General features: G+C 38.1%; 2 protein-coding genes and 1 long non-coding RNA gene across 3 annotated transcripts; 2 read left to right on the forward strand and 1 right to left on the reverse strand.

The window, feature by feature from the left end:
- The first annotated feature begins 14,534 nt into the window (after positions 1 to 14,534).
- LOC138894392 (uncharacterized) lies at positions 14,535 to 17,718 on the forward strand. The gene is made up of 6 exons (XM_070179089.1): positions 14,535 to 14,649; positions 14,719 to 14,828; positions 14,916 to 15,042; positions 15,154 to 15,534; positions 15,583 to 15,659; positions 17,281 to 17,718. Exons 1-6 carry the CDS (start codon positions 14,535 to 14,537, stop codon positions 17,716 to 17,718), a joined length of 1,248 nt encoding a protein of 415 aa, XP_070035190.1.
- Positions 17,719 to 18,153: 435 nt separating this feature from the next.
- On the forward strand, positions 18,154 to 18,727 carry LOC138894393 (uncharacterized). Its single transcript, XM_070179090.1, has 3 exons — positions 18,154 to 18,307; positions 18,379 to 18,466; positions 18,559 to 18,727. Exons 1-3 carry the CDS (start codon positions 18,154 to 18,156, stop codon positions 18,725 to 18,727), a joined length of 411 nt encoding a protein of 136 aa, XP_070035191.1.
- A 4,432-nt stretch (positions 18,728 to 23,159) lies between these two features.
- Positions 23,160 to 27,062, reverse strand: LOC104105237 (uncharacterized). Its single transcript, XR_688313.4, has 3 exons — positions 26,932 to 27,062; positions 26,719 to 26,837; positions 23,160 to 23,376 (listed from the first exon to the last, which is right to left on the reverse strand). It is a non-coding gene; the product is annotated as an uncharacterized lncRNA (long non-coding RNA).
- Positions 27,063 to 27,269: the final 207 nt, after the last annotated feature.

Below are 27,269 nucleotides of genomic sequence, written 5' to 3' on the forward strand. Positions count from 1 at the left end.
CGCCAACCCCTGGTTACATTTCCTTTTTAGTAATACAGGGCACCAACCCCTTATAACATTTCCTTTTCAGTAATACAAGGCTTCAACCCTTGGTTACATTTCTTTTTCAGTAATACAGGGCACCAACCCCTGGTTACATTTCTTTTTCAGTAATATAGGGCGCCAAACCCTAGTTATATTTTCCTTTTCAGTAATACATGGCGCCAACCCCTAGTTACATTTCTTTTTCAGTAATATATGGCGCCAACCCCTAGTTACATTTCTTTTTCAGTAATACAGGGCGCCATCCCCTGATTATATTTCTTTACCAGTATAGTGTACACCAATCCCTGATCTCCTTACCAGTATAGGGTACACCAATCCCTAGCTGTGTTCTCCAACATAGGGTACACCACTCCCTAGTTGATTTGATTTTAAATGCAGGATACAACACTCCCTGATATCATTGCCAATATAGGGTATCCCATTTCCTGGCCACATTTTTCCAACATAAGGTACACCAATCCTTAGTTGAGACATTCTTTAGGAACAATAAAAAAAATCATCATGACCTTTTCAGGGTACACCATTACCGTTTTATTTTGCTTTCAATAAAGAAGTAGTTTATAATTTTGTTACAATAACTCACGAGATTTTTCTAGTGAAAACTGGGGTAGAAAATTTTTATTTGTTTGTTTGTTGTGATGTCTGAGCAGGTTTTACCTCAAGGCACAGGGTTCGAGATGAACAAAAGAAGAAGTCTCAATCCAGAATAAAGAAAAGAAAAGAAAAAGAAGTGAATCCAAATGGAGAAGCAGATGGAAAGGATATGGACTGCTCAAGACATGACTAAAGTTACGAGCTTCACCTTTCCCATTTTGCTCAGAAGAACCTGTAGAAGAATGAACTAGAACCTACAGCTAGCAAGCATCAAGGTTCAGATCAGAGTCTGCGTGAACAACCAGTCAAGACTCAAGATTAAACTTCAAAAGACTTATAGATAGGAATCTTGTAACTCATAGTTGATAGGCTTGTTTAGTTTCTTTCGATTTTGATGTAATAGCAGGACCACAGATCGGAGCCTCGACGGAACCTCACTTGACTCTCCAACTCATAAATTCACCATTCTCCTTGAACTACACGTGACTTGATTCCTCTATAACCCGGGATATGTAGGCTGTCCAAAATCAGGACTCGGTTACACCCTATATTTTATTTATTTTCCTTTTGAATAACGGTTTGGTAAAAAACTAGTCACATGGCTCACCTAGTCTTTGCCTGAAAACTCTTCATATTTCCAAGCAAAGAGGGGTAGCTGTGAGCACCTAATTCTTTATTATAGTTGAAGTTTTACCACCTTCTACTATGTAAATATTTTTAAAAATTTAATATATATTTTTTTAGCTTTGTTACATTTTTTTTAATATAGGTTAAGAATTTAAAATAATTTAAAAGGTCAAATTATTACTATTAGTATTATTTTTATTTTTTATATTTATTTTAAAATAAAATAAATTAAAAAAACGAAAAAAATAAATATATTTTTTAATTTTCGGATGGGAATAAAATAATAAGAAAATAAAAAGTATGGAATAAAAAATTAAAAGTAAAAGTAGGTGGAAATTGTTTTTTAAAAAAAGTAGAAGAAAGTGGAAAATTAAAAGAATAAAAGTAAAAGAATGTGAAAATTTAAAAAAAATGAAAAGTAAAATAAAGATGAAATTAAAAAAATAAAAGTAAAGGTAGCTGAGTTTTGTTTTTAAAAAGTAAAAGAAAGTGGAAATTTAAAAAAAGAAAATTAAAATAAGTGGATATTAAAAAAAAAAAGTAAAATAAGTGGAAAATTAAAAAAAAGTAAAGTAAAAAAATGTGGGAAATTAAAAAATAAAAGTAAAGGAAAGTGGGTAATTATTTTTAAAAAGAAAAAAGAAAAATAGAAAGTGGGAATTATTTTTAATTAAAAAATAATAAAATTATAAAAACAAATCTGAAAAAATTCCGAATTTGTTTCCTATAAATAGAAGAGAAATGTGAGGAGAAAAGAGGAGAAGGAAGGAAAAAATAGAGGAGAGAATTGAGAAAAAAAAATTCTTCTTCTACGCGAAGTAAATTTCTACTCGTTTCATTATTTCTTTCAAACATTCAAACAATTCATCACCCTGTTTAAGACCCAAAAATGCCTCAAATTCAATCCTAAAAACACCTTGTGAAGCTCCATTAATAGTCACCTCTCTCACGCCAAAAACCAGCAGCCTCACGAGGTACAGTCGAGTTTCGGTCCGAGCTCGAATTTTAGAAGGTTCGTCGCTAGATTTTCTGCTCATCTGTCGATCTGCCCTTGGTTTGGTGTATTTGCTCGGCTCAGAATTGTTTTTGCATTAATCAAGTTCCGAACGAAATATTTTGTTTAAAGGTTCATTGCTTATCCTCCCTTTGTTAATTATCTCACTGTTTGTGTGATGTTCTTATAGAGGTTCATGTGATAATTTTTTGTGTTGTTTTATTTATACACATTATCATGTTGTAATTTCTTTTTACATGTTTCAAGCGATTTGTCAACAAATTATTTGAATAGGATTTCATCTTAATGAGATTTGCTATTTAGAATTAAGAATGAAGATCTTTCCATATTAATGGGTCATGCGTTGGAGTTCAAGTAAGTGATCAGAAATGAGTTACCACATTTAATAGGAAAGAAAGAATTAGACATGGGTTGGATTGAGTATAAATCATTCAGGCCCAATAATTTTGTCACTAGACTAATAATTAGCTCATTATTCCATAATGGATAAATGTCTCCTAATTTCAAAGATACAGTAGTAAGTTGTAAATATTTCTAAGTGTGGATGACTTTTCAATACTTTAAATAACTAATATATTTCCCGACTTTCAAATAATTTCCTATCCATAAACTCTTGGTCTTACAATAATTTCAAATTAGTTTAGGAAAATAATACAAGTGCGCGTTCACATGACTTGACCAATCAACTTCGAATAATAATAAATATGTTATTTATTGTGTACACGTACGCGTGACATGATTCTTGACGCCAAACAAAAATTAGACACGTACGCGTGACTTATTTCAAGATAATTTTCATAAATCTAATCAAGCAATAAAAGCGGACATAGGTAAAACATGAGAACTAATAAAACAAAGGTTATCCAAAAATAATATAAGCCAAATGTAGTCAATAAAGCGACTGTGCTAGAACCACGGGACTCGGGGAATGCCTTATACCTTCTCCCCGGTCAACAGAATTTCTTACCCGGACTTTGTTTTCGCAGACCAATAATAATAGAGTCAAACCTTCCTTTGACTAGGGATTCAAATAAAAGGTGACTTGGAACACCCAAAAAATCAATTCCAAGTGACGACTCTATAAATAAAATAATTCCTATTCAAATTTGTCACTTTAATTGAAAAAACTCTTTAACCCACAACAATCCATAACACATATATCTTTTTGTGGGGTAAAACGGGGTGTGACATTTATCAACAAATTAGTGTTTTGGGTTGAAAATAGTAGAAAAATTCATAGACTTTAATTGAGGATTTGAAGGCCGAGTTGTGGTCGGATTTGAGTAATTTTAGTATGGTTGGACTCGTGGTTGAATGGAGGTTCGGATTTTGTGAGTTTTATCAGATTCTGAGACGTGGGCCCCACAAGTGATTTTTGGGGCGTAATTTCGAATTTTCGGAAAATATTAGTAATTTGATATGAAATAAATTCCTACAATTTTTGTGAGTTGAATCAAATTAATTGTGACTAGATTCGAGCTGTTTGGAAGTTGATACGCGCATAATGGAATTTCTGGAGCATTGCTTAGCTTGCTCGACATTGGATTTGGCTTGTTCGAGGTAAGTAACTCTTCTAATCTTAGAGTTGAGGGTATGAACCCTGAATATATGTATTATGTAAATCGTTGGGAGGTGATGCACATGCTAGGTGACGGGTGTGTGGGCGTGCACTATAGAAATTGTGACATAATTGTTTTTGTGAAATTTTGTAGTTAAATAATCTTGGCATTTTCCATGCAGTTTTATGTGTTAAAGAAATTGAGCTGAAAAACATATTAAAAATCATGTTGAGGCTATGTGCCAGTATTATTGGGATCCACAGAGGTCATATTGCTGTGAATTATTTGTTTAAATTGAAAATTCATACTCAGTCATATTCATTTCATTGCATATCATATATCAGTCTATGTTGTTATTTATCGATACATCATATCATCATTTTTGGGCTATTCTTATGACATTGTGAGCCCATGAGAGAGAGACTGGAGAGATTGATGACCGAGGGAGGCCGAGAGCCTGATTGTGAGGATATTTTTGGGATCGGGTTGCACACCGCAGCAGGCCATGTTGGCTTTATATATATATTATTACTATTATATGGATCGGGGCTGCCCGCCTACAGCATGCCTTATTGGCTTATTATGGCACGTGAGTTGTCCGTGAGGATTCTGATATCATATTATAGCACGTGAGTTGTCCGTGCAGCACGTGAGTTATCCGTGCAGATTATAGCGCTTGGGCTGAAGGAGCCCCTCCGAAGTCTGTACACACCCCAAGTGAGCGCAGGTACCTACTGAGTGCGAGTACCGAGTATCAAGTGTCGAGTGCTGAGTGACTGGGAGGCATGAGAGATGGTGAGGCATGCCCGGGAGCTGTTTACGAGTGATTGTGAGGTATGCCCGAGGGGCTGTTTACGAGTGATTGTGAGGTATGCCCGATGTGCTGTTTACGAGTGATTGCGAGGTAAGCCCGAGGGGTTGTTTATGATTTAATCACTGAGTTGCATCGCATTGGCATGCACACATGACATAAAGGCATAGAGATGTATTTTCCTCATGCTGTACAACATCACATCATTCATGATTTCTCTCACATTTTGACAGATGGGCATAGTGATGCATTTGTTTTTACACGGGATATCTAGAAGGAAAATGAAACATCTTATTTATTATTGAAAGGATTTTTGGGAAAAATTATTGTTTTCAAACTTATTCATTTTTTTGAAAACTTCGGCAAACGATTTGGGTTTTCACTGATGTAATTGAAAGGAAGAACTATTATTTTTGAAATCATGATTTGGCTGAGCATTTTATCTCTGAGTTACTTCTGGTATTATTTGCTTTATGTTGTTATGGACTGTTGTGGACTAGTGGTTTTGGACCCGACCTTGGTAGAAGCTCGTCACTAGTTTCAACTTAAGGTTAGGTTTGTTACTTACTCAGTACATGGGGTCAGTTGTACTGATACTACACTTCTGCACATTGCGTGCAGATGTTGGTTGCTGTGCTCGATGGTTGCGGGATTTGAAGATGTACCTGTGTTCCTGCTGTAGCTGCCTCTTATTCATGGTAGCCTTAGATTTATAAAAGCTTTGTTTATGTATTATTCAAACAGACTATGTAATTATTTCATTTACGCTTTGTATACTCTATTCTTAGAAGCTCATGATTTGTACTACCAGTTCTTGGGTGATGTGTAAGATTAAGATCTTTATTCACTTAAATTGCTTTAATAATTGTTATTGGAATTGGATAATTGAAAGTTGTCTTACCTAGCGGGTTGGGTTAGGTGCCATCATGACTAGTTGGATTTTGGGTCATGACAGTTACCCCATGGAAGAATCGAGGAATATATGAAGAAATGGGTCAGCTCGACGGTGTTGGGTCAGCATAGCAAAGGAAGAAATTGGCCTTTGGAGAGGTAATTCTCCACCGGTGTCTGTGGCAAGTTTATAAAGAGGGTAGACCCGCCGATGCAACACCACCTACTTGGGCTCAGTTTCAGAAATGTTTTTGAGGGAGTTTGTTCCTCAAACCCTCCATAATGCATGGCGCACAGAGTTTGAACGGTTGCGTCAGGATATCATGACGGTGTCAAAATATGCCATCTGGTTCAGTGAGTTAGCCTGTCATACTCCTACTTTGGTTCCTACAGCCAGAGAGCGAGTCTACAGATTTATTAAAGGACTTAGTTATGATCTTAGATTCTGAATGACTCGGGGGCTACAAGCTGATACTTCATTTTAGCAAGTGGTGGAAATATCCAAGATATTATAACGTATTTGGGGTGAGGAAAAGGAAACTAAGAAGACCAAGGGGTATCGAGGTTATATATGATTCAATGGATTATACTCTACATCTATAACTCATTATGGAGTAGACTCGGGCAATCGGTCAGCCCAGTCCGCACATCAGATTACTCGGGGTGCTCCAGTAAGTTCTTTTAATGCACCACCGGTATGAGGTTCCTACAATGGTTATTCCAGTTATCCGGCACAGACTCAATATGAGTAGTCCAACCCGCGGAAGGGTTTTTATGAGTATGGTGATACTAGGAACATCATGAGAGATTGTCCCAAACTTGGGAAAGACATATTTCATTAGAGCACTCCAGCTACGGGACCCATTTCAGTTACTACCCCACATACATATCCAGTTAGGTGTAGAGGACAAGTGGGTAGAGGGTTCCATAGAGGGGGAAGCCCGACCCGTTGATATATTGCCATGATATGGATGAGGTCGCTACTCCAGATGGTGTCGTTACACGTACAATCTCAATTAATTATGAAGGAATATTTTTCCTTAATTTTATTCAGTTCTGAGTATCGAGGCAAGTCCTCCTATTATGCTCCACTTATATGTGAGCTTCGTAATTCTATAAACTACTTATGTGTCTACTCATGTTGGGAGATTCTATGGAGATAGTCGATCATTCTACTTTAGTCACTAAAGCGAGCTGTGAGGCTGAAATGACTTTTTGTTACTCATTATGATAAGTTTTGATGTAATATATGGATAATTGATTACAATTTGTAAATTATATGCCCTACCGGTATGAGGGTTCATTATGTGTTGTGATTTTATTTAACGGGAATTATTTTTCTTAAAGAAGAAAATGGAAAGATTTCGATTAGCACGACGTGCATATTACTTGTGATTCAGAGCTGAGGACGGAATACTTGCATTTTAACATGATTTGATATGTTTAAACCGGGCTATGTGCCACAGTGGAAGTTATATCAGGATGAGATCCTTGTAACAAAAATTTATGTGTTTAAATTCTCCCTTATGAAATTAAATTTGTACTATAGTACTGATAGGGAGTCATGTCTGTTAGGATTATTTGATAATTCTTATATGTGTTTCTCTGTGCATAATTTGCCATATTCGTGTTGTAATTATTGAGTTTTACCTTATGAGGTAGGTGCCCAGGTGACATTAAATGTGACTCGTTAATTCGGGTAAATAATTATAAGGCATTAATGCCTCATGTCTCATTGTCAGTATTGTGAAGGTTTTAAACGAGATTTTTGTTAACATGATTGACGATGCTGTAACTGGTTATGAACAACTATTATGACTAAAAATGTGGTTATGGGCGTATGCATATTGTGATAAGTTATGTGGTTATATCGTGCGAGTGTAGTCATGAGTTGGTACAGCCGGTTGAGGCTAATACCGTGTGTCAATATGAAAATCAGACCTTTTGAAAATGTTTGGAGTGTAAGAAATTTGGTTCTAAGATCTATAAGGGTAAACATGAGAAATAATCTCAATGGATATGGTGATGCCAGACTTATGTCGATTGGGGTGACGTGGGATCACCCGCGAGTATATGTGTAAGAGTAAAATCAGCAATCTGATAACCTCAAAATAATTCTTGGCACATTCGAGGACGATCTGACTTGTCGTTTTAAGAATTAGCATCCCGTTCAGCGGCTTAAGATCTCTAGTAGATTCATAATATGTATTATGACTTACATGTGTGGTCAAGTTTTGTTTTCGGACGATTCGAGATCAAATTGGAAGAACAATTCTTATTTAAGAGGCTTAAAAGAAAAGAGTTGACCGGAGAGTTGACTTTTGTATAAACGACTCCGGAATAGAGTTTTGACAATGTCAATAGCTTCGTATGGTGATTTCGAACTTAGGTATATCTCAGGATTTGGATTTGGAAGCCCATAGGACAATTCGACGCATTTTGGCAAAAATTGGAAAGTTAAAGTTTTTGAAACATTCATAAATTTGACCGTAAGTCGATTGGTTGATATCGAGGTCAGATTTCTATTCCGGAAATTGGAACAGCTCCATTATGTCATTTAAGAGTTGTGTGCAAAATTTGAAGTCATTCTGTATTGATTTGATACGTTTCGGCGCAAATTATAGAATTTGGAAAATTGATAAACTCATAATTCGATTCGAGGCGCGATTAGTAATTTCGATGTTGTTTGACGTGGTTTGAGGCCTCGACTAAGTTCGTATCGTATTTTGGGACATGATGATATATTTGGTTAAGGTCCCGAGGGCCTCGGGTGGATTCCGGGTGGTTAACGGATCGGATTTCGAACTTAGGAAAATGTTGGAAATTATGATTTTGCTAGTACAATTTCTTCTGGGAACTTTGGTCGCAGAAGAGACCTCACAAAAGTGAGGCATTCATAGAAGAAGCGACATTGGGCAGGGCTGGCATTTGGCTACAGAAGCGGAAGAAAATGCGCACCTGCGACACCGCAGGTTCGATGCCTGGAACGCAGGAGCGATGCTAGCACATAAGCGGAGTTCCTATTCACACTTGCGTGACCGCAGAAGCGGACCTTCTGCCGTAGGTGCGATGGGGTTAGCTGGACAGCAGAAGCGAGATTTGTCTCGCAAAAGCGAGCTCACAGGCGCGTAAAATCTGTCCGCATAAACGAACTGGACAGAAACATTTAAGGATCGGATTTGGTCGTTTTCGTTTGGGATTTTGGAGCTTGGATTTTTGGCGTTTTTTGAGGAGTTCTTCCTGACTTTGACTTGGATAAGTGTTCTATATCCGAAAGTGATTATATTTCATGATTCTATGGTTATATCTATCAATATTTAGTGAATCAATTATAAGAAAACGAGATTTTTGCAAAATTGTTCAAAAATGAAAATTTAAGATTTGGAGGTAGATTCGTTATCAGAATTTGATAAAATTGGTATGGTTGAACTCTTATCGGAATGGGTGTTCGAATTTCGTAATTTGTTATCGGTTTCCGAGAAGCGAGTTCCCAGAGTTGACTTTGTGTTGACTTTTTGGAATAAAATTTAAAGTAGACGTTTTATTATCTGGAATTATTTTCGATGAATTTTAATGATGTTATGTAATTTATTTGGCTAGATTTGAGTCGTTCTGAGGTCATTTCACGCGAGAAGGCTATTTTGGAATATCAGACTAATTTCGTTAAGGTAAGTATCTTGTCTAACTTTATAGGGGGAAATCACCCCTTAGGATTTGAGATAATTGTGTCATTCGTGTTCTGTGAAGTTCGTGTACGCGAGGTGACGAGTGGGTACACGGCCTATATGTGGTATTTGACCGGTTTGGACTCTTAGGCTTCCTTCATGTAATTAATTATAGTTATTGTTTCATGACTATATCTTTTGTTGTTAGAATTATTTTGTCACGACCCCTTAGAAATAGTTGATTTTTAATTATTAAATAAGTAAGAGGTGAGAAATTCAATAAAATAAAGTGTAAACATTTATAAGAACAATTGTGGTGAAATGAATACTCAAAATTATCAAGTGTCTACTAGCAAAATTCCAAGACTTGGTGTCACAAGTGTATGAGCTACTAGTAGAATATACAAAAATACTAATTTATTGTCTGAATGGAGTAGATAGCAAATAAAAGCAAAAGAGAGACTTCAGGTGTTGCAGGATGGACCCGGAAAGCAGCTCACCACTAGGTCTCGAAGTATCAGGGGTGTGCGCCGGAATAACTACCAGATGCAACTGCCTCAGAACCTGCACGATTAGTGCAGAAGTGTAGCGTGAGTACATAAATAACATGTACCCAGTAAGTATCTAGTCTAACCTCAAAGAAGTAGTGATGAGGGATCGACACCGACACTTACTATGGGCCAACAATAAAATACAGAAATTCTAAATAAGCATGGATCATATAAATAATAAATAAAACTCAGTAACAAGCAGTGAATAATAATTCTTCCACTAATAATAAATTACAAGTCATTTTCTGTCATTAAGTAATTGTAACCGCTCAAGCCATAAAATAATATCAAATGTAATTGGGCTTCGAGTATTATCACGCACCATTTATGCCGAGGTCGTACGTCCTAATCCAGAAAATATACCGTGTGCACTGCCGATGGTTGAACGGCACGAACCATAGATACATCTATTAACCTGCCGAGCATGAGAGTAGAGGAACTTTACCTCGCTCGCGGAAATACTTGCGACGCGAGTGAACATAGATTTATCAGAGTTATTATAAAATTCTTCAATTCTTCCCAAACATAAGAAATCCAAACTGAAGACTTTATATCTTAGAATCCTTAATCTCAACTCTATTTAAGAAAATTAATATGCATAATCAACATAACAGTGCAATCAACGCATGATGTAAATCTAAGACTACCCGGACATCACATGGGATTTAGCTACGCACGACCTCTCATCACCTAGTGCGTACGTAGCTCCCCACACAAGTAATTCACAACAAATACACCTAAGGGGATGAGTTCCCTCTTACAAGGTTAGGCAAGAGACTTACCTCATTCTCAAGCTCACTTCCGATCCACAAATATGCTTTAAATCCTCAACTCGGTGCCAAACGACCCAAAACTGGTCAAATGTTATATAAATTAGTCAATATGCGTCCAAAAGTTCATAATTTAACTATTAGAGTAATTACCCAACCAAAATGGGAAGATTCCAAAAGGTCAACCCCGGGCCCACATGCTCGAAGTCTAGAAACTTTCAAAGATAATTGTTACTCATAACCTCACGAACTCAAATATATAATTTTTACCCAATTCCATAACCATTTTTGTGGTTAAATCCCATTTTTATCAAAACCTAGATTTTTTTATCTAAACTCAAAATTCTCACAATTTTACAAGTTAAAATCTACCCATAATCTATGTATTTAACTTACATTGGATAGAAATTACTTACCTCGAATAACTAGTGAAAACTCCTTTCTAAAAGCTCCAAAAAGTGCCCAAGGAATGTAATAAATGAACCCAAAATTGCCTAAGTCCCGAAGTTGGGTGCGATTGCACCAGAAGTTGGGTGCTTCAGCTATTCATCCAACATCAAATGACTTCCGCGCATCGTCCGAATGGAAAACAAACTTGCTTAAACCCTCAGAATACGGAAAACAACACCAAAACTAAGAATCACACCGCAAACCAAATTGAATCAACTTATGAACTTCAAGTTCTTCCAACATGCTCCGAACGCGGTGGATCATACCTAAACTACTCGGAAAGGCACCAAATTTTGGGTGCAAGTCTTAAATCACCATACGGAACTATTACCAGGCTCGGAACCTCAAACATACCTTGATAACACCAAAACCTACTCCAAATCAAATTTAAAGAACTTTAAAACCTTCAATGCGCCAACTTTCAACTTTATACGCCGAAACGCTCCCGGGTCATCCAAAACCCGATCCGAACATACTCCCAAGTCCAAAATCATCATACAAATATATTGGGACCGTCAAATCCCGGATCTGGGTCATTTACTAGAAATATTGACACAAGTCAAACTTAACCCTTTAAAGCCAATATTAAGGAACTAATTGTTCCGATTTCAACCTGAAACCTTGCAAATCCCGAACTAACCACCCTCGCAAGTCATAAATTAGTAAACGCACACATGGGGAGTCTTATTTAGGGGAACAAGGATCTAGGAAGCAAAAATACCGGTTGGGTTGTTACATTTTCCACCATTTAAACAAACCTTCATCTTCGAACGAGTCTAGAATCGTACATGGAGTGCCAAATATATGTGGATATCTACTCTGCATGTCTTCCTCGGCCTCCCAAGTCGCCTCTTCAACTGGTTGGCCCCTCCACTGAACCTTTACCGCAGAATTCTTCTTGGAACTCAACTGGCAAACTTGCCTATCAACAATGGCAACTGGCTCCTCCTCATAACCCAGGCTCTCATCTAGCTGAACTGTGCTGAAGTCTAACACATGCGACCTGTCGGCATGATACTTCCAGAGCATAGACACGTGGAAAATTGGATGAACTCCAGATAGACTGGGAGGTAAGGCAGGCTTATAATCAACCTCCCCAACTCGTCACAACACCTCAAATGAACCTATAAACCTTGGGCTCAACTATCCCTTCTTCCCGAACCTTATGATTCCCTTCATCGGCGAAATATTCAAGAGAACGTTCTCATCCACCATGAATGATAAATAACGTGCATTCTAGTCCACATAACTCTTCTGTCTCGACTGTGCTGTGCAAAGTCACTCCTGAATCAACTTTACCTTTTCCAATGCATCCTTCACTAAATCAGTACCATATAACTTAGCATCGCCGGGCTCCAACCATCCGATGGGCAAACGCCATCGCCGACCATATAGAACCTCAAATGGAGCCATCTCGATGTTGAACTGATAACTGTTGTTGTAAGCATACTCGTTCACAGGAATGAATTGATCCCACTGCCGTCTGAAGTCAATCTCACATGCTCTGAGCATATCCTCAAAGATCTGAACCGTTCGCTTCGACTGCCCGTTGGTTTATGGATGAAAGGATGTGCTGAGCTCTACCAGGGTCCCCAACTCACTCTGTACTGTCCTATAGAAATGCGAAGTAAACTGAGGGCCTATATCTGATATATTAGAGATAGGCACACCGTGCAACCGAACAATCTCCTGAATGTAAATCTGGGCCAATCTCTCTAAAGAATACGTGGTCACAACCTGAATGAAGTGTGCCAACTTGGTCAACCTATCGACAATGACCCAAACTGCATCAAACTTCCACAAGGTCCATGGCAACCGGAATACGAAGTCCATAGTAATGCGCTCCCATTTTCACTCAGGTATAGTCATCTGCTGGAGTAGGGCACCTAGCCTCTGATTCTCGTATTTAACCTCCTGGCAATTAAGGTGTTACATCTCACATTTTCGTACGTTAAAGTTTCGTCTTCAATTAATCGACGTAGATTCGGGGATGAGATTATCTTGAGGTTAACGTATTTATGCTATTTATAACAAGCGATAAGTAAGTGCCATGAAGGATAAAGGGTATGCGAATAAAAGAAAATGAGTTTCATTGAAGGTTGTCGATTTGGGATAAAATACGGTTTGAGCTATAATACTCGATATTTATGGACTAGTACCATACAAGGTACCATGTGACCGTGATAGTATGATGTATAAAGTATATTAAAATGATTAGTATTTTAAGTAATTTGAGATAATTCTTAATTATGCGGATAATTAGTTAATTATCGGGTAACGGGACATTACCTAATTACCTAATAAGTGGATAAAAATTTAAATTTTCCACCCCCACCCCCACCCCCACATTGCAGTAAGACACTATTAATACATATGACTAAGTAGTCATATGAGCTTAGGTGGCTATCTAAGGTGAATAGGACTTTAACGTGTAATCCATTCAAAGTCTATACAAAGTTTGGTTTCAATACAAAGTTGGTCTCATTTTGGACATAGAATAAGAATGTAAGAATCAGATACCTTTCCTCCAAATTCTAAGCAATTCAAAAATAGACGCTAAGGTTCAATCCAACAAAGCTTCCAATGAAAATTCAGCGAGATTTGGTATGCTTCACTTGATCCGAAGCTGCTTTCTATTTTGGTACGATATGCTTGTATACATATATGGGTATGAAGTGGCTCAGTCCTGTTTTTGTACAGTTGTATTTCTATTAGAGGTTTGTAGACAGTTATGTATAGTCGGATAGTATGCGGCCTTGTCGGCTTCCAGTTTTGGGTATATAGTTATTTATAATAGCCTCGCCAGCTCGTCCCACTGTATTCCGTATGTATATGTATATATATCTTTTGGAAAGGTTTACCTCACGTATGTTATTCATGTTTATATCTTAAACGCATGCTTAAGGGTGTTCGACAGGTAAGACTCGGGCACCCGTCGTGGCCCATCCGCTTGGGTCGTGACAAAAGTGGTATCAGAGCAGTTCTATCCTAGGGTTGTCTACAGACCGTGTCTAGTAGAATCTTGTTTATGGGTATGTTGTGCACCACACTTATAAATAGGAGGCTACAAGACATATATGATGTTATCCTCTCTTTTTATCTTAGATCGTGCGATATAAGAATTCATGTTCCTAATGATATGTTATATTTTCAACAATGCCTTCAGAGACTACATCCACCTAGAAGGGAAAGCCCGTGGTTGGTGAGATTACTAGTCGAGTGCCACGAGTTACCAGGGCTCGGGGGGGAGTCTCATAGTGAGATTCCATCTCAGACTTCACATACCCCGCCCTCTCGAGGAGAGCTCCGAGGGGCACTAGCTCTAGCGCCCGCCCCTGTACGTTCAGCCCCTCAGCCGGATGCACCAGGTCAGGATATGAGAGATGCTATTCAGCTATTAACTCGATTAGTAGCCGCACAGGCTCGACGCTAGGAAGTAGGTATTGGTCATGCAGATAGGTATGTCAGTGCGAGGGTTCGTGGTTTCATTAATTTAGATCATCCGGTATTCACGAGGGCAAATCCAAACGAGGACCCTCAGGTATTTATTGATAGAATGCAGAAAACGTTGAGGGTAATGAAGGCCGCTATGATTGAGCCAGTTGAGCTAGCTTCCTATAGACTCCAAGATGTTGCAGTTAATTGGTACGAGTCTTGGGAATTTTCTAGAGGTGAGGATGCCCCTCCAGCAGTATGGCAGAAGTTTACAGAAGCTTTTCTTCGACATTATCTGCCACCAGAGCTTAGACGGGCCAGAGTTGATAGGTTCTTGACCCTTCGGCAGGGTAACTTGAGTATTCGAGAATGCAGTCTTCAGTTTGATTCGTTGGCTAGGTATGCTCCCACTATTGTATCTAAGATGGAGGATCGGGTTCATCGATTCGTGATGGGATTAGATCCTCACTTGCTTAATGATTGTACGTTGGTCTCATTTCAGCCAGACATGGATATTTCTCGTATTCAGGCATACGCTCAGGGTGTAGAAGAGCGTAAGCAGAAGCAGAGGGCCGATCGTGAGCATGATAGGGCCCAGAATAAGAGAGCGAGGTCTTTGGGTCCTTCTGGTGAGTTTTAAGGTAGTCAAAGACCAAAATACCTGAGGTATCCAGTCTAGCCATCGGCTAGCGCGCCCCCTCTATTTGGCGATAAGAGATTTGATCGTTCCACATATTCAGGGCCTGGTCAGAATTTTAGGGCCTCAAGTTCTCAGTATAGGGGTGACTCAAGTCAGATGAGGCCGCCCTTACCACGATGTGCTCAGTGTGGTAAGCAACATGCCGGGCAGTGCCGTATGGGGTTGGGTGTTTGTTATACTTGTGGTTATCCGGGCCACGTCATGAGGGATTGTCCGACAAGAGGTGATGCAAGCATAACTCAGCCAGCGGGATCTGTAGCTGGTTTGTCATCATCAGTACGCCCCCCTGGTCAAGGTTCACAAGCACCAATGAGTCATCATAGAGGTAGAGGTGGAGCATCTAGCTCGAGCGATCCTCAGAACCGCATTTATGCATTGGTAGGACGACAGGATCATAAGTCATCACCTGATGTTGTTACAGGTATATTATCAGTCTTCTCATATGATTTATATGCACTGATTGACCCAGGTTCTACCTTATCATATGTTACTCTGTTTGTTGCTAGTAAGTTTAGAATAAAACCTGAATTAGTTAAATCTTTTGAGGTATCTACACTTGTTGGGGACTCAGTGGTAGCTAAGCGAGTATATAGGGGTTGTATAATATTGGTTCATAGTCGATCTACTATAACAGACCTAATCGAGTTAGATATGGTAGAATCTGATGTTATAATGGGTATGGATTGGTTGGATTCTTGTCATGCCAACGTTGATTCTAGAATAAAGATAGTCTGATTTCAATTTTCAGGGGAGCCCGTTTTGGAGTGGAAAGGTAATACGGCGTCGCCGAGAGGTAGATTTATTTCCTATCCTAAGTCAAGGAAGATGATCAGAAAGGGCTGTATTTATCACTTAGTTCGGGTTCAGGATGTGGAAGTAGATTCACCAACCATTTAGTCCATCCCTGTGGTTAATGAGTTTCCCGATGTTTTTCCTGATGAACTTTCGGGTCTTCCGCCAGAGCGAGAAATTGAGTTTGCTATTGACCTACTACCATATACTCACCTAATATCTATTCCTCCATATAGAATAGCCCCCGCAGAGCTAAAGGAGTTGAAGGAACAACTAAAGGACTTTCTTGAAAAAGGCTTTATTAGACCTAGTACATCACCGTGGGGAGCACCTGTGTTATTTGTGAGGAAGAAAGATGGTTTCTTACGGATGTGTATTGATTATAGACAGTTGAATAAGGTGACGATCAATAATAAGTATCCCCTCTCGAGGATTGATGATTTATTTGATCAATTACAAGGTGCCAAGTTTTTTTCAAAGATAGACTTGAGGTCCGGGTACCATCAGGTAAGGGTTAAGGAGGAAGATATTCCGAAGACAACATTCAGGACCAGATACATGCACTTTGAGTTTCGTGTTATGTCGTTCGGTTTGATCAATGGCCCGGCAGTATTCGTGGATTTGATGAACCGTGTGTTCAAGCCCTTTTTATATCTGCTTATAATTGTATTTATCGATGATATCGATGATATATTGGTGTATTCTCATTCAGAGGCTGAGCATGTAGATCATTTGCGTATTGTGCTCAGAGTTCTACAAAAAGGAAAGTTGTATGCAAAATTCTCTAAATGTAAATTTTGGTTAAACTCTGTAGCTTTCCTTGGGCATATCATTTCGAGTGAAGGTATCCGGGTTGATACACAAAAGATTGAGTCAGTAAAGACTTGGCCTAGACCCACGACACCGACGGAGGTTTGACAAAGTTAACTCATAGGGGAGCAAAGCTTCAATGGGATGATGCTTGCGAACGGAGTTTCCAGGCATTGAAGGGACCGATGGTTATGTTATTTATTGTGATGCTTCAGGTATTGGATTGGGTTGTGTGTTGATGCAGCATGGTAAGGTTGTAGCTTATGCTTCTAGACAACTAAGAAAGCACGAGAAGAATTACCTGACCCATGATTTAGAGTTAGCCGCAGTAATTCATGCACTAAAGATGTGTAGGCACTACTTGTATGGAATTCATGTTGATATCTATACGGATCATAAGAGCCTCCGGTATATGTTCAAGCAAAAGGAATTGAATTTACATCAAAGGAGATGGTTAGAGCTACTTAAAGACTACGTCGTTGATATTTTATACCATTCGGGGAAGGCGAACGTAGTAGCCGATGCCCTCAGCCATATATCTATGGGTAGCCTGTCATATTTACAGCCAGAAAAAAGGGGAATAGCCCATAAGATTCATCAACTAGCTAGTCTTGGAGTTCGGTTACTGGACTCAGGTGATATTGGAATTACTATTCAGGATACGGCAACATCCTTTTTAGTAACTGAAGTAAAGGAACACCAGTACGAGGATCCTGTGTTAGTTCAATATAGGGATACCACCCCTCAGAAGGGGAAGACACTGTTTGAAATTACAAAAGATGGGGTCCTCAGATATCGAAGACGACTATGTGTCACTAATGTTGCAGGGCTGCGTCGGCAGGTTATGGGAGAAACTCAATATTTTCATTATTCTATCCATCCAGGAGCAACAAAGATGTATCATGATATCAAAGAGGTATATTGGTGGGACGGAATGAAAAAGGATATAGCGGAGTTTGTTTCTCGGTGCCCTAACTATCAGCAGGTTAAGATTGAGCATTAAAAGCCCGGTGGGTTATTGCAGGCTATGGAGATTCCGACTTGGAAATGGGAAGCAATTAATATGGATTTCATCGTAGGCTTACCTCGTACCCAGCGTAAGTTCAATTCTATATGGGTGATTGTTGATAGGCTTACAAAATCAGCCCATTTTCTGCCCGTTAGGAATACATATTCCGCAGTGGATTATGCAAGGGTTTATATTAAGGAGATAGTACGACTACATGGTGTCCCTGTCTCTATTATCTCGGATCGAGGAGCTCAATTTATATCTAACTTCTGGAGGTTCTTCCAAAAAGGATTAGGGACTCAGGTAAGCCTTAGTACAACATTTCATCCCCAGACAGATGGACAAGCTGAGCGTACTATTATGACACTTGAGGATATGTTACGAGCTTGGGTGATAGACTTCAAGGGTACTATTCAGACACTTGAGGATATGGCTCCATACGAAGATCTTTACGGACGGAAGTGTAGGTTGCCTATAGGGTGGTTCGATGTTGGGGAAACTACGTTAGTAGGACCAAAACTGGTACATCAGGCAATCGAGAAAATTAAGCTTATACAGGAAAGGCTATTAGCAGCTCAAAGCTGTCAGAAATCTTATGCGGATAATCGACGGTGAGACTTGGAATTTCAGGTTGACGATTGGGTATTGCTAAAGGTATCGCCGATGAAAGGCGTTATGAGGTTCGGAAAAAGGGGAAAAACTTAGCCCTCGGTACATTGGACCATATAGGATCATATGCAAGGTAGGCCAGATAGCATATGAGTTAGACTTGCCTTCGGACTTGGAGTCTGTACATCCAGTCTTTCATGTGTCTATGCTCCGTAAATGCATCAGAGATCCTTCCAGAGTTGTGTCAGTTGACGACGTTCAGGTCACAGAGCAGCTATCATATGAAGAAACTCCCATTGCTATATTAGACAGACAGGTTCGAAGATTAAGAACTAAAGATGTAGCTTCGGTGAAAGTACTTTGGAGAAACAACAATGTGGAAGAAATGACTTGAGAGGCCGATGAAGACATGAAGTCTAGATATCCCTACTTATTTCCTCCTCCAGAGAAGGGTCCGACTGAGATGTCATAACCTTAAGATACGTGTATAGATTCTTGTGTTAGTTATTGTCATGGGTCGTGTAAGGCCATTATCGTTATTGATGATTGTGGTCCTATGTGGCATTGAATTATTGAGTTTCTACAGGAAGAGTTGGTAGTAGAGTTGTTACAAAGGCGACTCTGCCAAAATTATATAGATCATGGGGAGTTAAACATTCGAGGACGAATGTTTTTAGGGGGGGGGGAGGATGTAACATCTCGCGTTTTCATATGTTAAAGTTTCGTCTTCAGTTAATCAACGTAGATTCGGGGATGAGATTATCTTGAGGTTAACGTATTTATGCTATTTATAACAAGCGATAAGTAAGTGCCATGAAGGATAAAGGGTATGCGAATTAAAGAAAATGAGTTTCATTGAAGATTGCCGATTTGAGCTAAAATACGGCCCGAGCTATAATACCCGATATTTATGGACTAGTACCATACAAGGTACCATGTGACCATGATAGTATGATGTATAAAGTATATTAAAAATGAGTAGTATTTTAAGTAATTTGAGATAATTCTTAATTATACGGATAATTGGTTAATTATCGGGTAACAGGACATTACCTAATTACCTAATAAGTGGATAAAGCTTTAAAATTTTTACCCCCACCCCCACGTGGCAGTAAGCCACTATTAATACATATGACTAAGTAGTCATATGAGCTTAGGTAGCTATCTAAGGTGAATAGGACTTTAACGTGTAATCCATTCAAAGTCTAAACAAAGTTTTATTTCATTACAAAGTGGCTCTCATTTTGGACATAGAATAAGAAAGTAGGAATCAGATACCTTTCCTCCAAATTCTAAGCAATTCAAAAACAGACGCTAAGGTTCAATCCAACAAAGCTTCCAACAAAAATTCTTGCAACCAAACAATTCCAACGAGAATTGTTAGAACCGTAGCAACGTAAAATTTTGCGGTTCTAAACGAGTACGGTGTAATCTTTTCCAAGAATATTATACGGATTTTTCCCTACTCTAGGTATGTTAAGGCTATCCCTTCTTTCTTTTTGGCATGATCAATACGATACAAACGAAACGAGCAAATGCACAATTTTCATGAATGACTCTATTCATAGAAATATTAGGGGTGTCTATATTCTTGATTCTCCATGTGAATTATTATTATATCTTCTTATCATGGGTCTCAGAAAAATACGTATTTGATAAAATTTATCCGACGAGCATATTATTTTTATGACATTCCGAGAAAATCTTATTAACGTATTTCTTATGCATTTCATGCATTTATACATGTTCATTGACCCATGACCAGATGGTGTTATATACGCGTATATTATATGTATATAGGATATGGGAAAAGGTTATGGCATTATATACGCACCACCACCTGATCAGTTGGTATATGTTGATGATGTTGCCCACAGTGGCCGAGACGATATGATGGGATGCCCTCAGAGGCTTGATGATGATATATATACACCTATACATATGCACGACACGGCATTTATATGCACGTGAATGACACTGTAAATGTTTCAAAATTTACAAAGTTATCTAGACTTACAAATGGATTTCTTTATTCCATGTTTCATCTATGTCTTTTATGTACTGATTTTCATGCCTTACATACTCAGTACATTATTCGTACTGAAGCCCTATTTCTCGAGGCCTACGTTTCATGCCCGCAGGTGTAGGTAGGCAAGTTGATGGTCTATCTTCTTAGGATCCTTGATCAACGAGAGTTGGCGTGGTCCACTTGATCCGAAGCTGCTTTTGATTTTGGTACGATATGCTTGTATATATATATATGGGTATGACGTGGCTTAGTCCCGTCTTTGTACAATTGTATTTCTATTAGAGGTCTGTAGACAGTTATGTATAGTCGGATAGTATGCGTCCTTGTCGGCTTCTAGTTTTGGGTATTTAGTTGTTTATAGCAGCCTTGTCGGCTCGTCCCACTGTATTCCGTATGTATATGTATATATATCTTTTGGACAGGTTTCCCTCACGTATGTTATTCATGTTTATATCTTAAATGCATACTTAAGGGTGTTCGACAGGTAAGACTCGGGCACCCGTCGCGGCCCATCCGTTTGGGTTGTGACATAAGGCACTCTGCTACATACTCAACTATGTCCTTCTTCATCCGCTGCCACCAATAATGTTGCCTCAGGTCGGCACGTGGATGAATAGAATACTGAGAACTGTGTGCCTCCTCTAGAATTGTTTCCCTCAATCTATCAACATTAGGGACACATAGGTGACCCTGGAGTCGTAGAACACCATCCTTGCCGATAGAAACCTCCTTGGCACCACCCTGTAGTATTGTCTCTCTGAGAACCGACAAGTGCAGATCATCAAACTAACGAGCCTTTATCTGCTCGAATAGTGAATCATGGGCGACGACGCATGTAAAAACTCGGATGGGCTCTGAAATATCCAACCTCACAAGTCTGTTAGCCAAGGACTGAATGTCCAAAGCTAGGGGCCTCTCCTTTGCTGAAATAAATTCCAAACTCCCCATACTCTCCGCCTTTCTTCTCAAGGCATCCGCAACTATATTCGCCTTGCCCGAATGATTAAGGATGGTAATATCATAATCTTTTAGTAACTCAAGCCACCTACGCTGCCTCAAATTGAGATCCCTCTGCTTGAACAAATTCCTACAAATTAGGATGATCGGTGTAAACCTCACACGACACCCCATAAAGATAATGCTTCTAGATCTTAAGAGCATGAACAATCGCTGCCAACTCCAAATTGTGTACAGGGTAATTCTTCTCGTAGGGCTTCAGCTGACGTGAAGCGTATGCAATAACTCGCCCCTCCTGCATCAATACACACCCCAAACCAACAAGTGTCGCAATACACTGTATACATCCCTGAACCAGAAGGCAACACTAACACCGGTGCTGAAGTCAAGGCGGTCTTGAGCTTCTGAAAGCTCGCCTCGCAATCATCGGACCATCAGAACGGAGCATCCTTCTGGGTCAATCAAGTCAAAGGTGTTGCAATAGATGAGAAGCCCTCCACAAACAGGCGATAATAGCCTGATAACCCCAAGAAGCTCCTGATCTCAGTCACTGTAGTAGGACGAGGCCAACTCTAAACTGCCTCGATCTTCTTGGGATCTACCTTAATACCCTCGCCTGATACAACATGTCCCAAGAATGCCACAGAATCTAACGAGAACTCACACTTGGAGAACTTAGCATATAGCTTCTGTTCTCGCAAGGTCTGAAGCGTCACTCTCAAATGTTGCTCGTGCTCCTCCATTCTATGCTAGTAGATCAAGATCTCATCAATGAAGACAATGACAAACGAATCAATATATAGCCTGAACACCCAGTTCATCAAATCCATAAGTGTTGCGGGGGCGTTAGTCAAACCAAAGGATATCACTAGGAACTCAAAATGGCCATATCTAGTCCTGAAGGCCGTCTTCGGAACATCCGAATCCCGAATCCTCAACTGATGGTACCCCGATCTCAAGTCGATCTTAGAGAAAACCCTAGCACCCTGTAACTGGTCAAACAAATCATCAATACGCGGCAACAAATACTTGTTCTTAATGGTAACTTTGTTAAAGTAGCGGTAATCAATGCACATCTGCATAGTCCCATCTTTCTTCTTTACAAATAACACCGATGCACCCCAAGGCGACACACTCGGTCTAACAAACCCCTTTGTTAGCAACTCTTCAAGCTGTTCATTTAATTCCTTCAACTCTTTCGGAGCCATGCGGTACGGTAGAATAGAGATAGGCAGGGTACCTGGAGCCAAATCAATATAGAAATCAATATCACGATCTGGTGGCATGCTTGGAAGATTAGAAGGAAACACATCAGAGAACTCCCGAACCATGAGCACTGAATCAATCGCCAAAGTCTCTGTAGTAGTATCCCGAACATAAGCTAGATAAGCATACAACCCTTCTCGACCATGTGTCGAGCCTTTAGACACTACTGAAAATTAGGCCTATGGCAACGCCAGGAAAATCGTTGCAACAGATAGGTCAACCGTTGCCATAGAGCTTTTGCAACGGTTTTGGGCCCGTTCCATCTGTCGTCGTGGCAATAGAGCTAAAGCAACAGTTCTTGTAACAGTTCACATAACCGTGGCTATAGTACCGTCTATCGTAACGATTTTTCCTCTCCCTATTGGAATGATTATTCTTTCCAACTGCAACAGTTGAAATCCGTTACCATAACATTTAATGCAACTGTTATGTAAGATATTGTTACGGTTATTAATTTGATATAACAACGATTTCTTTAAGCTATTGCAACGGTTTTGGTAGGCTATAGTAATAGTTTCATTCAAATAATAATATAGCCATTATTGTAAATAAATATTTACATATACAATAAATAGTAAAACAGTAAAATTTATATAAATATCAAAATGAAATAATTCATAATCCAAATTGTCCAACAACCTAATAATATCTATAAAAAGTAAAATATTTTGACATAAATGTTAATAACAAACACTCGTAGCTAGACCATGCATCTATAGCAATTCAAAATTCTTTTTAAGTAAGGTTTAGATCTTCACTGCCCCCGTCTTTCATTTCTTCATCTACAACACCTACAAAAGAGAATAAATAAAGTCATTATCCTTCAAGAGAATCGAGTCTAAGAATGCTGTTAGTCCAAAAAACCAAGGGAAAATAAAGAACATGACATTAAACTTGTTCATTTGCAAGAGATCAAATAAGTACAAGAAAGGCTCCAAAATCGATTGATATTAAACTTGATCAGTTTAGAATATGGTATTGAATATTACTATCAACTGTCTTCACAGGGAGTACATAGGCATTTCACCAAATATAGGCATGTAAATCTAAAAAGCAGAACAGTATATTCTGCAACATCCCTTAACCTCCCATTAATAAGTAGAAACCTCAAAAAATGCAGCTGAAAAGCTGCTCAAAAGCACAGCAAAACAGCTGCAATTATCCTTCCCAAACCAACCCAAAAACATACCAAAACACAACCAAGAACCCAACTGAAAACCAACAAGAACCCAACTGAAAACCAGCGTGAACCCCATCTAGAATCGACCCCGAAACAGCTCCAAAACACAACCAAAACTCCCATAAAACGATAAAGTGCCGGCAAGGCATCAGCAAGACAACCATAAAATTATGCAGTGACAAAGTGCCGTTGGCAAAGTAAAAAAAAAAGAGAAGAAGAAAGAGGAGGAGAAGAAGTGTAAATGCATCAGCCTACAAACCAAATGCAAGAGAAAATAGTTAAGTAAATAAAATTGAGTTAATAATTAAGAACAAATAAACTTAATAGAGTATCCGAAAGGAGTAAGCATGTGATAATGGACATCAACTAATTACTCATTGTTTTCCTATCATCTTTATAAACAAAATGGAAGAAATGAAACGTCAAAAGTCAAAATGAATAAATGACATTAAACGTCAATATTCAAACTTCTAAAGCTATTTTTGCATAAAGAGAGTACACAAAACAAGACCTTGTGTTGTCCATTTCTTCCAAGTAGTTGGATCTAAATCCAACTTAAATGACATGAATATTTTTTCAACGGTAACCATGTACATTGCAGAACATTGATGGAAAATGTACATGGCAGAACTTTGATGAACCACATATTTCACTCCTTCAAACAAGTGTGCCTTCCATGTGGCAAAAGTTTGCTTAAAAGATGTAAATTTTGGGGGCAGAGAAAGAAACCAGAACTTGGGAAGACCTTATACTTTTGGTGCTAAGAATCCTCATATAGATTAACATTTTTGTCTAGCAGGCTTCAATTATACTTATTGTACGCAAGATCTTTTACAATCACTGTTTGCCAAAGACAATAACATAAAGGTATTGTACTACTATAGCATATTAGTACAAAGGTGGTGTACTACTATATCTCTGATTTGAAGACTCAAAGACATACTTCTTTAACAACGACCTTCATTTAAGTTTTACTCTAGCTTTTAATATATTTGTCTGAACCGTCGACTGAGCACAATACATGTGATGTCCAAGTAAATTCCTATTTCAAAAGTCTTAATATGTGGATATTTCTATCACAATACATATGATGCAGATACTCAAATTCTTTTACTCTGTCAAGTGTCAAATTATAAGATTGTTGAAGACTATAAGAACCAGGAAATCCCTTCGGTTTAGACTTAAAAGGCAATTAGTATGTTATAATCCCTCAACAAAGATTTTGGACTTTAAGACCCTATTCTAGCTTTTGAAGTATTTGGAGCTCCACATTTATTTTAATAAAACTCCAAATTCAAAATATGCAACAAAAGGATCCAGAGACATCTGTAGTGACTGCAATCTATAGCTCACCTACATTACATATACCAATTGGTGTATTACAAGCTTTAGGCATCTTTATATTGTTTAAAATAAATAAAAAGTTAATAACTTAACACATAAAATATTAGTACAAGATATTGTACAATAATCTAAATCTTAGTTCCTTTAATTTCAGTGGTTAAATTAAAATCCTTAAACTACTTATCTTTTTCTATCTTTCATCCACAATCTGAAATTTATAATTTTTGTTTTATAAAACAATATGTAAATTTTTCAATCTCATAATGACCTGTATTTATGGTAAATTTCAGTTTATAGTTTATTGTTACTTCGTGCTTCCAAATGGTATAGAATCAACTAATATTGTATAATAAAATCTAACCCGATAAAAGTGAAAGCACCAAAAAATAAGATATATATAACATATCAAAACTTACTTTAGTTCAGCATATTTTGCATCATAGTAGCCAAATAGTTTACTATGCCACAAAATTAAATCAATGCTTATTTAAGGAAAAAAGAAAAAAAAAAGAAAAGAAACGCTTCGAGTTGTTTATGTATTCAGTAAGCACAAAGAAGTATAGAAAAGAATATGCTATTCTTTTCTCTTCACCTTAACCATCAGACAATATTTTCTTCCTCATTTAATTCTTTTTTGATAAGGAAAACCAAAGCCAATCGTATGTTATTTGTGGTCTTGTTCTTGTTCCTGTTACTACATGGGCAACTTTTGAGAGCTGCAGCTCGAGATTGTTGTGGTTCTATTTGAGGACATTGGGCTTGTTCTATGACAAGGGAAGGAACAAAGTTCAATAGGCACATTATTGGTCAGAGATTTGAAGATTAAATTTCTGGAAAATTAAGACAACAAAGGATTATGCAAGTAACTTGGAAGAGAAATGGAGATGTCTATAGACTCGTTTAAAATTTTGCAAAACTTGGAAGAAAATGGAGATGGAAAAAGCATAATTGTTTATAGCAAATAACTATCTTTTAATTACTTTGCTTTAACACAATGTGTCATAAATCATTCTTCCAACTTGATTTGCATTGTCTGTTTTTCCAAATGCATAGCTCTTCAGTTAAGTGTACACAATTCCCTGATTCTAGAGCTAGGATCTTTTGGTACTTATCAATCTTTTTTTTGGAAAGGTACTTAAGATAATTTTTTAAGATGATAATGAAATCCACCCCTCCTTCTTTTCCCGCTGACACTCTTCTTGATTCTTTGTATGCAGTTTAGACTATATATTTCTAGTTGAAGTCCATACACTTTAGATTAAGATTTTCTGGAGGAAAAAATTCATACATCTCAACATGAGTAGAATGCAGAAATGGTCCTTTTTAACAATACATCTCAGCCATTAAAAAATCTGAACAGTAATTAAGCATCCAAAATTCTTTTACCACATAGGAATATCCATAAATTAGATACTAACCCAGCAATTTTATTACTATTTAGAGGCATAAAATTTAATAAACAAGAAGAAACCCACAAAAAAATCTAAAATAAAACTACAGTAAATCATTTAAATTTATTTGGATCCAAACCATTTCAATACATTTATTAAATGAAAAATGAAGAAATTTTCTAGTATTACTACTTAGAAAAGAGGACAACAGTACTAACCTTTGATAAAAATTTGTCTTTTTCAATGATACCTTTACGATGAGGAGACAGTCTTTGCGCTTATCGCACCGAAATTGCAACTTCTCCACCCCCTACTACTACCAAAATCTCTTCACCTACTAATTTTATCAAAAACACAAAGGAAATCAGTGTATCTTGTTGTAAATCTGCAGAAAAAAATTAATACTCTTTGGACATTACTATCAATATTACCTTTGCAGCTAAAGAAAAATTAAGAGACTTCTCCTTCTCCGGTGGCTAGGGATTGGGTATCTTCAGATTTGCTTGGATCTAGGGGGGGGGGGGTATTTTTCATGGGTTCTGGAGATAGAAAGAGTTCTTCTATTTCTTTTGCTATTAGAAATTAAAAAAAAAGTCCATGGTTTCGTAAAATAAGGAGGAGGGAAAAAACGAAAATAAAAATAAAAGTGGGTAAAGTTAGGAGGGAAACTGAACCGTCTCCACAGACCCATTTTACAAAGAACCGTAGCCACAGGTAATCCTATCGTTACTGTTAAAACAACTGTCGCAATAGAATGCCCTATGGCAAC

This window comes from Nicotiana tomentosiformis, chromosome 6 (assembly GCF_000390325.3).
Source record: "Nicotiana tomentosiformis chromosome 6, ASM39032v3, whole genome shotgun sequence".
Taxonomy (NCBI): Eukaryota; Viridiplantae; Streptophyta; class Magnoliopsida; order Solanales; family Solanaceae; genus Nicotiana; species Nicotiana tomentosiformis.

Bases quoted from the DNA above. Each gene is read 5' to 3' on its own strand.
- LOC138894393 (XM_070179090.1), top strand. From the start codon at position 18,154: ATGGCTCCATACGAAGATCTTTACGGACGGAAGTGTAGGTTGCCTATA. The intron at 18,308-18,378 runs GTCAGAAATCTT...GTATTGCTAAAG, and splicing joins GCTATTAGCAGCTCAAAGCT to GTATCGCCGATGAAAGGCGT. The intron at 18,467-18,558 runs GTAGGCCAGATA...TAAATGCATCAG, and splicing joins CATATAGGATCATATGCAAG to AGATCCTTCCAGAGTTGTGT.
- LOC138894392 (XM_070179089.1), top strand. From the start codon at position 14,535: ATGCAGAAAACGTTGAGGGTAATGAAGGCCGCTATGATTGAGCCAGTT. The intron at 14,829-14,915 runs GTATCTAAGATG...GTCTCATTTCAG, and splicing joins CTAGGTATGCTCCCACTATT to CCAGACATGGATATTTCTCG. The intron at 15,660-17,280 runs GTATCTACACTT...TCATATTTACAG, and splicing joins AATTAGTTAAATCTTTTGAG to CCAGAAAAAAGGGGAATAGC.